The sequence below is a fragment of the Branchiostoma lanceolatum genome, chromosome 2, assembly GCF_035083965.1.
Source record: "Branchiostoma lanceolatum isolate klBraLanc5 chromosome 2, klBraLanc5.hap2, whole genome shotgun sequence".
Lineage (NCBI taxonomy): Eukaryota > Metazoa > Chordata > Leptocardii > Amphioxiformes > Branchiostomatidae > Branchiostoma > Branchiostoma lanceolatum.
In genome coordinates, this window is record NC_089723.1 from 8,545,001 (window position 1) to 8,561,043 (window position 16,043).

A 16,043-nucleotide genomic window follows, 5' to 3' on the forward strand; every position below is an offset into this window, starting at 1 on the left:
CTGTAGCAGTATGTGACTATAGCGCTGCCGTGAACTTAAATTAAAACCACCGCGAACACTCCATTTTTGCCTAAGCGCGAAATAAAACCCACGCAAACTTAAATACATTTACAGTATATCATATCATTAAACCCATGTGTTGGGCCACGGTGTAAATCACACACCAATAGCCTTCAATTTCCCGAGTTTAAAATCACGATGAATTTGGATCATAAATAGTTACAATTCACGGCACACTATCAGCTTTAAGACTAAACTTGCGCATTGAAAATATATCTAGCTTCCCTTCGAGAAAAAGTGGTGTAGTCCAGTGGGTATCCATTTAAAGGTCCGGGTCACTCGTTCGTCCGGTTAGGACACAAACCCGTATTGCACGTTCTGTTCGTTGACATTTGAGCAGCTACAATATCAAGATGGCGTCCAACAAGGTATGGTGCTGTCATATGTAGCTTCCCCTCACTATTTCTTTGTGATTATGGGTTTTAACATCTGTAGCTACATAATGTACATGTACAGCTAGCTGTAGAGTTGAGAGGGTGGAGGCTCATATAAACGTTACTGTACGTGCACGGAGGGTTTATGGTCATGGCAGTATTATACTAGGTTATACTAATATGTAAGTGTTGATATTCATTTTCAAAATCATAGCTGAACATGAAATTGGCCATTGTTTCAGGGTTTGCAAATGATAGGTTGGCCTGTTTTGTTGATTCTCCTTTCAATCCCCGGGTGGAATTGGTGTACGTGCTGACTGTCAGGCGTTTAACCTTGTAATTGTATTTTGGATATTCCTGCTAACAACGCCGGTGGCCGACGTCATAACATTATCGAGTGTTAGCGAGAGAATTATGACAAAGAAATATTTTTGGGAGCATCATAAATCGTACCTTGTCTCTTATTCCTATTTCAACATTTGTTTTGTTGTTGCATCTTCTAAATCTAATCTGTCTGAGCTGAGCTGGGGAGGTCAACGTTCATATTTTTTTCTGGGGCATAATCTTTAACATTAATAGAATTTTAATGCTGTACGTTTAGGATGGTTGAGGTTTGCAATCTACCCCCTGTAAATTGATGATCAAACATCATATCCAAATCCCTGATTTCCAAGAAATGAAATAATTGTAGCTCCTCAACCATGCATGATAGAAATATGAAATAAAAAGCATTTTGATTGTCAGAACTAGCTCAATCAAATGGTTTAAGACTCAATATCCTAGGACAAAATACAATTTTTGACCTGAACCCCGTCCCACCCTCTACCCAGCTAGGAGATTTTGTTGTCTAGTTTAAGTGTTAGCCAACAAAATTCCGACCCAAAGCTATATTAGTCTCCTCTGTGGGATTGTGACGTCATGAATGACAACATATCTTCGTCTTGAACAGGAAATGATGACTTGCAAGAAAAAGAAGACACGACTCATGTTTTACTGGTATCTCCTTCCTGTTTTCTTGGAGCAGACGACAATGGTTCAGACCATATGGTAATCTCTGCTCTTTGATTGGTCACAGCTGGAGGCGTGGTCCTAATCAGCTGACACTGATCTGGCGCTGATTGGTCAGATTTGGAGGTGTGTCACCCCGTATGGAAACAACAAAAAGAAACTTGCTTGGTTAGTCAGCACTTTGACCGCGTTGGTAGTGAGAACAGTCGCTTTCTCGCAGTTCTTACTAAACTTTCTAACTTCTTCTCATTCCAAGGAGACTCACAGCCAACAAATGGAGACCAACGCGATGACCCTGACCCGTTGGGTGCTTCAAGAGCAGCGTAAGCACCCGGGGGCGACCGGCGATCTCACCCAACTTCTCAACGCGATCTGTACGGCTATCAAGGCCATAAGTACCGCCGTGAGGAAGGCGGGAATCGCCAAACTGTAAGTAAAGTTTGTAACGGCCAGGATCACGGCATTCTACAGTGCTCAGAGAAAGCTAGTAGAATGTACACGCACTCCAGTGTGCCTGCAAACTTTACAAAAGAAGCTACGTGGCCGGATGAATGATCATGTTTGTACAGAACTTAGCCCGCCATTTTTTTCTTCCGGGGTGGTGCAATTTTCTTTAACGACCACATGTTTACTCCTATCTCACAACGTGCATATGATTTAAAAGGTTGGTAGACTAGTAAATTTAAATGCGGCCAACGAAATCAAATCTGCCCTGATGGAGTCACAGACACTGAGACAGGACATCAGAAATCTGATCCCCTCGGAAAACCGGTCTTTTTGCTGGCAACGTTGTTTAATTACCTTCTTTGAATTACAAGGAAGTACATTTTCAGTAAATGCCCCTAGCATTTCCGTAGCCATTCCGAATCCCTCCCCAGTGAACAAGTGTACAGTCAGGTACAAAGTGCTATGATCGCTACGTGCTGTTGGTAACGTCATCTTGTAACCTCATATCCACCTGGCCATAGTACGAGGTATGACCTTTGGTCTTGCCCATGTTGTTTTATCCTTGTGGGATTGTGCGCCAATTTCCCAAGGGTCATTGACCTCCTGTGGTACCCAAAGGCCATTGACCAACTGTAATACCAAGAGGGTAGGGAACAGTAAATGGACTTTCCATTTATAACAGTGGGGTTCAACCGCATTACTTAAACTGACCAGTCTAATCGGTTGAAACTTCTAGCCTAGTGGTTTAAGGGCATGCGGCCTGTGAACTGGAGGGCCCGAGTTCGATCCCCAGGAGCCAGAAGACGGGCCCGGGTTCGATCCCCGGGAGCCAGAAGACTGTTCTACTCGCTTCTTGTGTGTTTTACATTGCAAAACATGGTTAAGCCAGGCAAAAACATTCACTTTAAAACACATTTACCGACATTTCAAACCTCAAATCTTTACCACCCCTGCAAAGCTGGATTTGTCAGGTTATTAGAAAAACAGACGATAAATTCTGGCATTTTAAAGAGCTACAGACAGCCAGAAGTTTTAGATGAGACCAGGATTTCTCACTCTGTATCTGCTTGATGAAAAGTTGTTTGAGTTGAAAAAAATGTCCTTTAATTGAAAGGTCAGTAGTGAAGAAAAAACATTGCAGACAAATGAATGAACTTTATTGCTCGACAGTTGTACACGGTACAATGTAGCAATAATCAATAACGAAGCAATCAACAATAAACATTATGGGCATATGGATTTCTGATATTCCAATGGATATTGTATTAGTCAAACACATCTACATGTATTTAAGTCTTACATCATCTGTTAGTTATTTGTAGCGTGTTCTTGAAATATTTTGCAAAAGTGCTGTTTATCAATGTTACCAGTTTTCCTCTTTTTGTTCAGTTCCCAGGGCTAACCCTTTGTAATAGCCTTTGGCTAGTAGTGTATCCCTGGCTGTACTTGTTTTTACTGCCAAATAAATAGATCAAACCAAATCCTCTTTTTGTTGGTATCACTTTTTACTTACCCCAAGACTTTTGAAAATCTAAATAACATGGTTATCCTCCCAGGTATGGCATCTCGGGAGACGTGAACGTGACCGGAGATGAGCAGAAGAAACTAGACGTCCTGTCTGACGACCTGTTTGTCAACATGATGAAGGCATCCTTTATGACCTGTGTCCTGGTCACAGAGGAGCGACCTAACGCCATAATTGTGGAACCGGAGAATCAGGGCAAATACATCGTTTGCTTCGATCCTCTTGACGGGTCGTCCAACATCGACTGTCTGGGGTCCATAGGCTCTATCTTCTCCATCTACAGAAAGGTACATTCAGTGCCCATTACAATTTCTGTTTAATACTGTAATTCACTTTATCTTCACGGAAGCAAAATTTCATGGTGTAAGGAAAATGGACATTTTCACTGAACTTTAACTTCAGGATGGCGCCAAGAGATTTGCAGTCAGAACAGATCGATAAATAATAACAGGTTTTTTCATGGTGATGATAAGTTCTTGGTACAGAGGTGACAGTGAACATAAAGTTACATGTACATGTACAGTGAAAGAAACAAGAATTGCAGTATTTGATATCACCAGTGGTGAATTACCAGAGAATGGATTGGGCTTTGGAGCCCTCAGGTTACATTGACATGCTCTGCTTGTATCAATTTACTTGACAGGAATGATTCTTGCATCCATGGATCTAATGTAAAAATGTTATTTTGGATGTTGATGATGCCTATCTGCTGTCTAATATCAAGGAGGTTCTGTCTTTAAATAGAAGCTCTTTTGTAATCTCCAAGCAGATTTCTACGGGGGCAAAATTGTATCAGCCGGCCAGAATCTAAAGCCAGCCTGACACCTACTGTAGATTCTGGCCGACTGATACGATTCTGCCCCCATAGAGATCTGCTTGGAGATAACCTCCTTGGTAATATTTACTCGTAAATGTCCAAAATTAGACCAAATCTCAGAATTCCCGTCAGAGGCTCCCTTGGAAATCAGCCTTATTTAGCTTAAGGGACTACCTGTATGTATTGGACCAAGATTGATAAGAATAATAAAAATGAAATTCTAACTTTCCATCCTCCCCCTCCTGAAGGATACAGAAGGTGAACCCACAGCACAAGACGCTCTCCAGCCTGGTAACAGGATCGTTGCCTCGGGGTACGCGCTGTACGGCAGCGCCACCATGATCGTCCTGGCTATCGGACACAACAGCGGCGTTCACGGCTTCATGTTAGATCCTGTAAGTATATATAGAGTTGTCTCATGGTGTCGTGTTAGACCCTGTAAGTGTACAGTTGTGTTCATGGTTTCATGTTAGATCATGTAACTGTAGAGTTGTTGCAGAATACAAAAATTACTCAAGCAACTGGACAGATGTCAACTGTCAGATGTTTCAGGTAGCATCCACTACCTTTCATCAGTGACTGACAAAAGATAGACTGGTAGATGCTACCTGAAACATGCAACCATTGCTTGTTGCTAGTTACATGTACTTGAGTAACTTTTGTATTGTATTTGCTATCTTATTATTTTGATTTCTTACCTTTATTGATGTGGAGTTGTTGCTTTCCCTGGTAATTCTTGAATAGATCATCTGATGGTATTTTGTTTCTGTCAGTGAATAATGAAATTTGGTTTTAGTGTTTTTTTATTTCTATACACATGCAAAATATTGTACTGTTATGTTTACTGCAAGATTGTTGTAACTCTCCCCCAGAGCATAGAATTTACCTGTGCCACACAGCTAATACATGTGAATGTCAAACAAAGTTATGACAGTTAATGACCATTCTATTCCTCTTACTTGTAGTCAATTGGAGAGTTCATTCTGTCTGAACCCAACATTCGCATCAAACCTCGGCACGAGATCTACAGCATCAACGAGGGTTACACGCAGTACTGGGACGAGGCAATCAAGGAGTACGTCCAGAAGAAGAAGTTTCCAGAGGTCAGAAATTTATACATATCAGCTAGTAATGATCTTAGAATGACTCACACAAAGGAGTACAGGTAATTGATTGTCACCAGTGTGCATGTATGCTTGTTAAGTTTACTAACGTTACAATGTACATTGTGTATTGTCCTGTATTGCAAGTAGAACATCCTTGCATTTCTATGAATGAAATCATCATCGTTCTTTATAATGTTACTTGTTAGTGATTTAAGTATTAAAGTTATCAGTGATGAATGCTGTACCTAAGGACAACGGAAATACAGAGCAACAAGTGGTTTAATTACTTTATCAAATTGAATGTAAATAGGAGAAAAATATGTTAAAATTACCTGTTCTAGATCTGATCTTAGGTCATATAATTTTGTCATAAGTTGTATGAATTGAAAAAGGTGAATTTGTTCTCAACTTTGGAAGTTCTTTGGTGATTTGTGATCTGCTGTGTTGAAAATAATATTTTTTAATGTGTCTTCAGACTGGGAAGCCGTATGGATCACGGTACATCGGTTCCATGGTGGCTGATGTTCACCGGACTCTTGTTTACGGAGGAATCTTCATGTACCCCGCACACAAGAAGGCACCAAAGGGCAAGGTAAAGATAGCTGGAGTCTTAGAAATATGAAAATATCTGGACTCTTCTGTTAGAATAATGTTAAGTTTCTCTTTTGGACTCTTTGGTTTGACTGTGTCAATCCATGTTGATAATTTTAGATATTAGCAAGTCCCAGAAAAAGTGAAGATGTCTCACAACATACAGTCAAAACTTTGTTCGTATTGCTTACCCGGTAAATTGCCTCATGGCGTAACACACCAGGTTTGTACTGAACGGTACAAACATATATTCGGACGGATATATTTGATCCACTCACACTGGGAAGACTTACCCCTACTCTTGTCGTTAAGCTTTGTGGTTTCTTTTATTGCTCTATGTGTGGCTCTCCTCAAACACGGGACCTCCATTTAACGTCATATCCGAGAGATGTCCCTAGCTGAAGCTAGGTACTCATTTTCACCTGAGTGAAGTAGGGAAAGTCGTGTAAAGTGCCTTTCCCAATGGCACAACATCAACAAGACAAATCAGGGGACCCCGGATTTGAACCCAGGACCTCTGGGCCAAACACCCTGCCACAACTTTCGGACATTTGTAATGTAGGACATCAGCTACTGTTGATATAAATTGTTTTTGTGTGTTTTTGCAGCTCCGTCTGATGTATGAATGCAACCCCATGGCATTCATCATCGAGCAGGCAGGAGGCATCGCTACAACTGGTAAGTTCTTTGGACTCCTGGAACCTAGCAAAAATACCAAGCAAAATGGTGATCTTTAATTGTGCTTGCCATTGTAGCCTTTTTGCACCAAATTTGTATTGGTTTGTAAGTTAGTCAGTAGGGAGGAGTTTTAGAAAATATGTCAAAAAAGGGATGCTTTACTGGAAGCCAAATCTGTACTAGGATAGTCAGGTTCGTTCAGACCCTTGTAGTGCAAAGTGGCACATAAGGCAGCAAATTTCCTTGCTGTTTCAGTAGCAGGGAGGGGTTGCTAGCTCTTCCCCTTGAAGTTTAATGTGCTCAAGGCACCTCCTTAAACAGGGGACCCTCATTTGCGTCCTTTCTGAAAGACGGGTGCAGTCCAAACTGAGATGTCCTGACCCCAGCAGTGTTCTCACCAGAATTTTTTCACAGCATAGGGGTCAGGTATAGAAGGCCAACTTTACGCTGTGCAAGTCACGCGTGGAGTGCTGAAGACATGACCAGAGTAGGGAGTCCGGCATGTTCCCCAGGAAAATTTGTAAATTCATAACCCTATGAGACATTATTTCATACATTTTGAGGGATAAATTTTGTGAAGTAGAGTTTTTCCTCTGTCATAGCCTCATTCTAAAGCCAAATATGAACTTTTTATAAGATTTATGAAGGGTCACAAGGTTTGTCCCAGAAAGAAACACCCCTATGCTGGTTGAAACACAGCATAGGGGTCCAGATCACAGCATAGGGGGTCCAAATCACAGCATAGGGGGCCCCTATGCTGAAAAGGCCTGGCGAGAACACTGCCCAGGACTTGAACCGGGGTCTCCAAGGTACCAACTACATGTACATGTAATTGGAACCAGAAGCTCAACTGTGAGGCTGCTACCACTTGAGCCAAATACAAGTTAAATACCTTCAAATGTTTGTTTATGGAATGTCACTTATGATATGTATCCTAGTTTCATGTGCCTAACAAATAGGGTATACCTAAACACCACAAACCACCGTAAACGACCGCAAACCACCGCAAACGGGTCTAATATGCAGCGTACATGGGCAGGGACCTTATGTCACGCACTGAATACATTGTATATGTTGAAAATATATATAAATAATAATAAAATACTAAGCAAATCTTAAGTGTTAACCAGTTAAATCAAGTTATTCCGCTCATACCAAGATCGGAATAATTTTTTGCCGCCATATTGGATCGTAATTGTATTTGAAGCTGAAAACACTCTGTGTACAAGTCTTATGACTTTATAATGATACAATTACACTATACTATAATCTATTACCAACAATAATCAATATCCACTTTTTATCGATAATTATCGCCTCGTCGTCTGTCAAGCTAGAGAAAAGGTATCAAAGAGTTCTCCACTAGTGCAGACCCTGAACACCGACGATCCAATATGGTGGCCAAAAATTCTTCCGATCTTGATATGAGCGGAATAACTTGATTGAACTGGTAAACACTTAATTTGCTTCATATTTTTTATTCATTATTGCATATACATTGTATTAAGTGCGTGACATAAGGTCCCTGCCCATGTACGCTGCATATTAGACCCGTTTGCGGTGGTTTGCGGTCGTTTGCGGTGATTTGTGGTGTTTAGGCATACCGTAACAAATATAAACCCTGCCCACTGTGTAGGGGAGGGGCGTGTCCTGGACGTGGTTCCCACAGACATCCACCAGCGCTGTCCTGTGTTCCTGGGGTCACCTGAGGACATCAAAGAACTTCTAGAGATCATGGAGAAGCACAAGAAGTAAGGAGGCCACTACCACAATACGGGAACATCCGAAGACAAGATGTGTTGTCAAATGGAGATTATCATTAACTAGACCCTATGGAGCAAGTGTACTGAATCTGGTTGTTGTCGGAAATGACAAAATTTACTCATAGTCTGGAATTGCACGTTTTTTTCCCCAAATGTTGCTGCACGAGATTTGAAGATGTAACGCATATCGTTTTCTGAAGTGACTCATTGCAATGACTACATGTATATGTAAAATAAATACTGTTGATTTGATTAAAGGGATGCACTATTTTAACTTGAATCATTGATAAATGAGATATATTTTTCTCATCTCCTTCACTCTTATCATATTGTAATCCAACCTCATATATAGTTACCTACATGTACATGTCAATTTGGTCCTCTTTACTGTTCTGTAACTAAAATTTGGATTCAGCTTTTACAAACTTTCATTTTAGTAACTTTCATAAGCAAAGAAAGCTTCCTTGCAAAGGAATGTGTATTTGCTAATTGCTTAAACCTTCTTTTATAAATACATGACATTTGGTGTAAGGGGGTGCTTAATGTGTTACATGGTGCCTCTTGTTTACTAGATAGACAGTAACTGGGTAAGTAGGGTCCTGGTAGAAAACTTGTGAACTGTGACCATAGAAGGCAAGCATTCCATTCTGAAGCAGTGCTGTTAATGTGATACTGCTGCTGCTATAGAGTACCGAATGTAAAGATCATATCTAATGTTAAAGGCACCCAAAGCATTTTATGAGGCTTGAAAACTGGAAATATTCTAGTTGCTGTAATCTTTATGAAATTGATATTTAATGCTGTTTGCCACATTTGCGTGCGGATTTCTTGTCAAAAGTGCTCAAAATCAGCACAAAAACAAGCTATACATGGTGATCTTTTAGTTTCACGCACCTAGTGTAAATAGACTAATACCATAGCCCCGCCCACCTCCGTCAAAATGTGCAAATGCGAAATTAAAACATAAAAATGCAAAGATTTGACGGACATGCAGTCACTCTCTCATTGGTCGAACCACTAATTGTGATGGGCAGTCAGGATAAGTCTATTAGGGCTTGGATTTTCTATCAGTTATCGTATTTTTGCTCCTTCAATGTCAATATGTAATGGTATAGTGTTATTGAAATTTACCATGTGGAGGAATGACTAGAAATTGGATTCTTTTATTCAAGTTTCAAGCCTCATAAAATGCTCTGGGTGCCTTTAAAGGTGATGCTAGTAGATTTTAGATAAAGGTGCTCACTTTTGTTCAAGCCTTAATATAGTAACAGAGTATCAATCACTGTATGCAGCTATGTGACAGATTGACAGAATATTGCTATTTTTGCTTCCAGTGGGTGTAAGAATGTGAAAAACATTGAAATAAAAGTAGTTTGTGAAAGTTATGAAGTACACATGTTGTACTGTGAATATTTCTCTTCTAATTTGGTATACTCAGGATTTATGTACTTCAATACAGGTACATCCAATAACATTAAGTTGATAGCCAGGCATGGATGTGCAAAGGTTAATTGTATTGTATCAAAATCTATCGATGGCTAGAGGATCAACAGACAGGATTTCACAGAATAAAAAACATTTATTTAAAAAAGTTAGTGCAAAATATACATCAAAGAACTATTTTGGTGAGACATTTGCATAGTGCTCTTGTTTAAAATATGTGCATCCTTTTAAGTGCATTGAATAAAAACGTCATAAAATCTACTTTTAACTACCATTTACATCTGAATTCATTCCAGAACTCTGCTCTATATATACTTCTCCACAAAATTTGCACAGATTGTCAATACATAGTTGCTAAAAATACCACACACAATTCAGAATTGAATTACTCTACACAATCTTAGAAACTACATGTCCTAATATAATTACAAATCAAACAGATACATCTATTCAATACAAGTGTGTGGCAATTACCACCTACATGTACCAAAATACACATTTTGTGCCTTTATCAATGTCAGAATATATACAGGATTTTGATGCCAGAAAATTGTACAGATTGCACCCAACAAGATTTGTTCATAGATACATTGCTGTTAAAAGTTTAAAAAAGCTAGAAAAACATATACTGTAGAGTTCTGATGTCTTTGTAGGCAATAGTGTACCTGAAATTTATACCATATCATAAACCGTTGATCTATTAAAATAGTTTGTTTATGTTATGGTAGTGCTGACTCAAAGAAATTGAAAGGCACTGTAAAGATTTAGCTGTTTTCACAGCCATTGGTAATCTTAAGGTTATACTGTACCAGTAATTCATAATCTAAAATCTATCTTATAGTCTGCTAGTTAAAAATCCCATTGGTCCCTGACACATTTGGTACGCAATTGAAAAAGTCCCCCCCCCCCAAAAGCAAACTGCATTAAGTGTAATCGGGCAGCTCCAAAGCACAAACTCATGAAATATTCTCCTGCTTTACATGTGGGTCTAACTGTACATCAAAATTCATAATTACAGCACAAGACAACAGGATAGAAGTTAAAAAGTTGCTCACTTGACTTCCAATGACCATACAAGTTTTATCTATTGCAATACCTTCTTACATATATGTTGTTTTGTAGCTTGACACTTGTAACAAATAGTTAAAAGATGAGAAATATTTTTGTTGGTTCAGAATATTATAAGAGGTAGTTTAGTGAGAGAAAGATCATTGTATCACTAAAACTTAGAAAGATCATGCATATTGCTAAAACCTGGCTATAGTATTATCAATAATATCAAAGTTCTAGTCATTGATCTTATAGGAGAAAGAATTTTGTCATGATTGACCTAGACTAAAATCACAATTTTTTTTCATTTACGAAAGATTGTTCCCAATCCACTGGAATATTTTGTATTCTCCAAGCTGAGGCTTCGATCAAGAGGGGTAGTTTTGTCCGGGATTTCTAACGTCCCTCTTCTCTCAGGAGTGGAGAATAGACATTTTGTACAAATACAAAAAAGACGCATACTTCCTAGATATACAAAAACTTCTTGTGTTTATCACAAACCCACAAGATGGTTGGTTTCTAGATAATCGGCAGTCATTGTAGATTGAGGACATGTACATAGTTTAACAGCTGTAGTCTGTGGTTACAATGTATGTCCGACACATATACAGCATGTTGTGTCGACAGCATGGCTCTTATCAGTCCTCCTCTGCATCTACATTCTCCCCTGACTTCAGTTTGGCAATAATCTGTGAAGAAGAACAAGATGCAATAAGATACAAGATGTAAAACAGCTTGGTTGCTAGACTGTTACTTTTTTTAACGAGTTTGCTCAGTGCAAGGCCAAGAGACCACTTCTTGGTACTGAACTAAGGTTACTGGATCAGCATCTCTTCTCCCTATGCTAGCCCTAGCATAGATACAAAAAACAAAACATGTAATATCAGTGCAAGAGACAAGCTCGACTCATGTACAGTGAGTCCTAACCAACCCAAAAGGAGATTATTCTATGTGGAGAATTTGAATATTAGTCATTTACCGATACTGTTTCTTTTAGTCAAGCTCTCCGCACATCTTGTGTACATTGTAAGTCAAGATCTGGCATAAGATTTAGATTAAAAATGGTGGCTATAATCTCTTCTATAATCTATTCTTCCTAACTCAACAACAGAAAATCAAAGCGCCTTCTGAGATGTAAGAAACAAGAATGACACTCACCCCCTTCAACCTGGTGATCTCCTTGTTATCTGCATTCTTTTGAGCATCATTTGTGATCAGTTTCACACGAGAGGCATATCTGCAATGAATGATATGTTCAAAGTTAGAGATTCATACATTCTGTACAGCAACATCAGTTTAATATGTAGAGCTTTATAGCCTATTCTTAGGTCATTGACTTTGTCAAACCTTCAGTGGCTATTGCTCCCCATACCATGTTGTAGAGAGAAAAAATGGAATGGACAAGCAAGCAAACAGACAACATTTACAGTATGTCACAACAGTGATAAGCCTTCTGATAAGTTAACAGTTTTCGAACTTACATTCAGATGACAGTCTTCTAACTTGCATTAGACAAAGTTTTTTTGTTGTACGTGTATATTTTGTATTCTACAATCGTCATATAACAATCTTTTAATGTAAATATCAATGATTTTATAGTTAATGGAACAAGTTTTGAAACCATTGTAACAATGGGTGTAATTCAGCCAAGTGCTCCCTATTGATAAATAAACCTTTTTTGATTGATGGATCGATGGAGGATACTCACGTGAGGGATATGACGGTTTCCTCAGCATTATAATCCGCTGGTGAGATGTTGACAAACATGAGAGTTTTGGCGTTGCCTCCGAGTGAGTCCTGCATGAGCATGGTGAGTTTGTTGTTCCTGTACGGAATGAAGGACTGCTCACTGGACAGAGCCGAGATCACGTCTCCTAGAGCGCTGAGGGACTTGTTGATAGAGTTGGCTTCCTTCAGTTGGTCTGCAGTTGCGCCCGTCTTTGCCACTCTTTCACTACCAGCCAAATCCACCAAGCTCAGCTGTGGGTGACAAAGCAGAATATGATCAATCACTAAACATCTATTCCACCAGGGTACATAATTCCGCCACCCTGAAAATATACGTCCAAACAGATGTCCAACCCAACATCCCCCAGTATGATGCACGCCTGTATAAGTGTATCTAAACTGTGCATACCTGGGGGGTGCTGCGCTAGAAATCTCTCAAACAATGTTTCTTCACTGTTTTTCAAATTGGCGGATTTATGTAACCTGGCAGATGTTAATGGAGGCTACATCCTTTAGAAAAATATATAATTTATATAACATCGCAGAGTGGACGTCCCTTAGCCTGTCTGAAAGGCTGACTGCTGCAAGAAACAGACGAGCCTGGAGACAACTTTATACAACTTTATACAACTTTATTCAAAATATGCAGACTGGCAGGATATCCCACTGGATATTCTGAATTGTTCTTACAATAACAATAGTCAGTTTCACTAGTCACTATATACAAAATACAGGTCACAGTTCAATTTGATCTAAAATGTCCTTGAACTATAAAATAATTGCAAGCTTATGTGCGTGGCATCAAGAATAAACCGTCGGACAGGAATGACGAGACAGATTTCCATCTTTACTGCTACCTTGTCCCCCCAACGACCCGGAGGTCAAGGGACTAGGTAGGTAGGTATATATCAAGACTTAGTCACATCAAAATTTGCCAAAGCTTTCCCTACCTAGAATCAATCTTTTTTAGTGTACAAACTGAAAGACTCATTGGCAAACAAACCATGACTACTGCTGTGCACGACAAACAGTTGTTATTCTACAAATGTAGTAGTTCGTTCAACATATGTGCAGGCCTTACAATGTACCTTTCCTTTTGTCATAGTACCAGTTGTTATGTTGGTGCTTTCTATGATGATGCCGACGATGAGATGGGAACGGGAACTGTCAGCATTCATTTCTGAAAACCATCAACATACAGAGTTGAACACAAGTGCTTCCCATCCATCTATTGAAGAAAGCACAATCACACATTATACTTTTACAAATGTACATCGTGCATCTATGTTCTGATTATAAAATCTAGGGGCACACAAATCCAATTTCGATCAATGGTTGCGCACCGATTGCCGTCTAGAGGACACATCTCACACATCATACATTGTGTATCAACAACTTTGACAGCATGTATTAATCTAAACTGACAAAACTGTTGTGATATTCAATGAAAAATAATAAAATTCCAAAGAATGTACCGCCAGATTGCATTCTCCTACACAGAGCCTCGTCTATACAGCCTATACAGTATACCTTGGGGAGGCTCTGCTAAACTGGGCTGAGATTTCCACTTTTGTGGGAGTGGCCTATAACCATCTCTCATCCAATCAGAGAATTGCTGTCTTTTCTTTAGGCAAAGCTGATTCTCTGATTGGCTGACAGAGCCTCCCCAAGGTATCTTGTATAGGCCACAGACAAGGCTCTGTGTAGGAGAATGCCTGATTGGAAGGAAGGAAGACTTACTTGTAGAAGATGTGTGCCTGTTCTTTGAGCCCTCATCAAACAGAGCAAACAGCTCCTTTGATGTTGTAGCCTTCTTAATGACGGAGCCTTGAATCGTGACCATCCCCTTCTTGTCCTTCTTGATGTCCAACTTTGTCTAGAAAATTACCAATAAGATTTTCCTTAGAATACTTTATGAAAAGACTGATGGTCTGAAAATGTTTCCAAACCCATTCCAAAGGATACACAAACGATTCTAATTATTCATGTATGTACATATTTGTCAGGCTGTTACATGTCCAAGTACAGACAACTACTTTTACTTAACGTTGCTGAAGTTTAGACATTCAGGTAATAAGATATGCAAGGCAACAGTTACTCAAGCGAGAGATCTTGGAAACGGTCAGATGTTTCAGATAGCATCCAATACTTTTCGTCAGTGACTGACTAAAAAAAGTATGCACTCGTCTGTCAATTTAATTTGAAGGTGTCTGGGATGAATGAATCTCATCCATGAAGACAAACATACACATACACAATGTATCATATTGATGAAGGTTAGACATCCAGGTAATATTTAGATACGCCAAATGACAGTTACTCGAGTAACTGGATACAATTTTTCAAAATTTTATCCAGCTGCTTGAGTAATTGTTATTTGGTGAGATGTTGGTGCTTTAAACTTTAAGCGTTCTTACATCTGAAGCATGGTTGAAGAGGTCGATCAGTTTGTCAACGTACAACTCCAACATGTACACAAACACCTCACAACTAAACTTGGACCTGGAAGCAAAAGACACAACAAAACAGATTAGATTGGAAGTACAATAAATGAATTACAACAACTGTTAACTGAACACTTCTATGTACAGGTTGATAATGATATTGTCACATCTGATTGTCTATATACAGTCAAACCTGCCTATAGCGGTCACTCAAGGGACTGGCCAAAATCGACCGCTATGGACAGGTGGCTGCTCTATAGAAACGGTATTGATTACGAGCAATAAGTGGCACATGTTTTCTGTACCCACTGAGAAACATTTATTCACATACATGTACAGTCAAACTTGGTCTACCGACCACTTCCACAAGACGACCATGTGACTGCTTTTGGTAGGTCCGGATTTTTCCACAAGCAAATTTAGTCCAAGTCGATCCATCCATCCGCCCCCAATCCGGAGCACATGCGACCAAAATGTTGCCAAAGACAACCGTGTCATTTTCAATTGCCCAGCGACATCATTTATCAGCAAATAATTGCGGAATTTCACGGTAAAATCAGCCTGTTTGGGTCGGATTCCTTGCCGGAAGAAAAAATAACAGCTGCAAGATGAGAGGTCATAGGGTCATTGGGATAGTCTACTGTAATGTGGGTGCAGCTGCAATGTGTGAGTTATGATTTTACTCTACATTAAATAGTACAAAATGTAAACTTATTTCCTCAAAGAAGTTCTATGAATGAAGAGAACAGAACATACAAAGAATGGATGACTTTATAACCTTTTTTTTTGAGGATAAAAGGCGTCTGTCTTTTTTTAACAAACTGCTCCCCCATGGTACTACTAGTGAAGTAACCCAAGTAAACAAAGCGTCCCGCTAGGACCGCGCACCAAGAGGTTCTGTTTGTCTGCAAATTTCTGGCGTCTTAGCGGTTTTGGAAATTCAAAACCAACACCAGGAGCAAAATAAAACCATGTACAACATTTTCATGGGTATAACTGCAGCTATAAT

The 16,043-nt window shown here is 39.4% G+C and overlaps 2 protein-coding genes across 3 annotated transcripts in view; one reads left to right on the forward strand and one right to left on the reverse strand.

Moving 5' to 3' along the window:
* Positions 1 to 302: 302 nt before the first annotated feature.
* LOC136427365 (fructose-1,6-bisphosphatase 1-like) lies at positions 303 to 9,761 on the forward strand. The gene is made up of 8 exons (XM_066416188.1): positions 303 to 428; positions 1,699 to 1,871; positions 3,446 to 3,701; positions 4,480 to 4,626; positions 5,197 to 5,334; positions 5,813 to 5,929; positions 6,537 to 6,606; positions 8,243 to 9,761. Exons 1-8 carry the CDS (start codon positions 414 to 416, stop codon positions 8,359 to 8,361), a joined length of 1,035 nt encoding a protein of 344 aa, XP_066272285.1. The 5' UTR covers positions 303 to 413; the 3' UTR covers positions 8,362 to 9,761.
* A 167-nt stretch (positions 9,762 to 9,928) lies between these two features.
* The window catches only part of LOC136427364 (uncharacterized), a 40,536-nt gene continuing 34,421 nt past the window's right edge, over positions 9,929 to 16,043 (reverse strand). For both annotated transcript variants that reach the window (XM_066416187.1, XM_066416186.1), the window contains exons 30-35: positions 15,008 to 15,092; positions 14,331 to 14,466; positions 13,679 to 13,770; positions 12,571 to 12,842; positions 12,021 to 12,099; positions 9,929 to 11,551 (exon numbers count right to left, since the gene is read on the reverse strand). In XM_066416187.1, the coding sequence (XP_066272284.1) occupies positions 11,501 to 11,551; positions 12,021 to 12,099; positions 12,571 to 12,842; positions 13,679 to 13,770; positions 14,331 to 14,466; positions 15,008 to 15,092 (715 nt within the window). In that variant the 3' untranslated portion in view covers positions 9,929 to 11,500. The remainder of the gene's footprint in view (positions 11,552 to 12,020; positions 12,100 to 12,570; positions 12,843 to 13,678; positions 13,771 to 14,330; positions 14,467 to 15,007; positions 15,093 to 16,043) is intronic.

Coding starts and splice junctions, on each gene's coding strand:
- LOC136427365 (XM_066416188.1), top strand. Junction 1,872..3,445: donor AAGGCGGGAATCGCCAAACT/GTAAGTAAAGTT, acceptor TTATCCTCCCAG/GTATGGCATCTCGGGAGACG. Junction 6,607..8,242: donor AGGAGGCATCGCTACAACTG/GTAAGTTCTTTG, acceptor CCCACTGTGTAG/GGGAGGGGCGTGTCCTGGAC.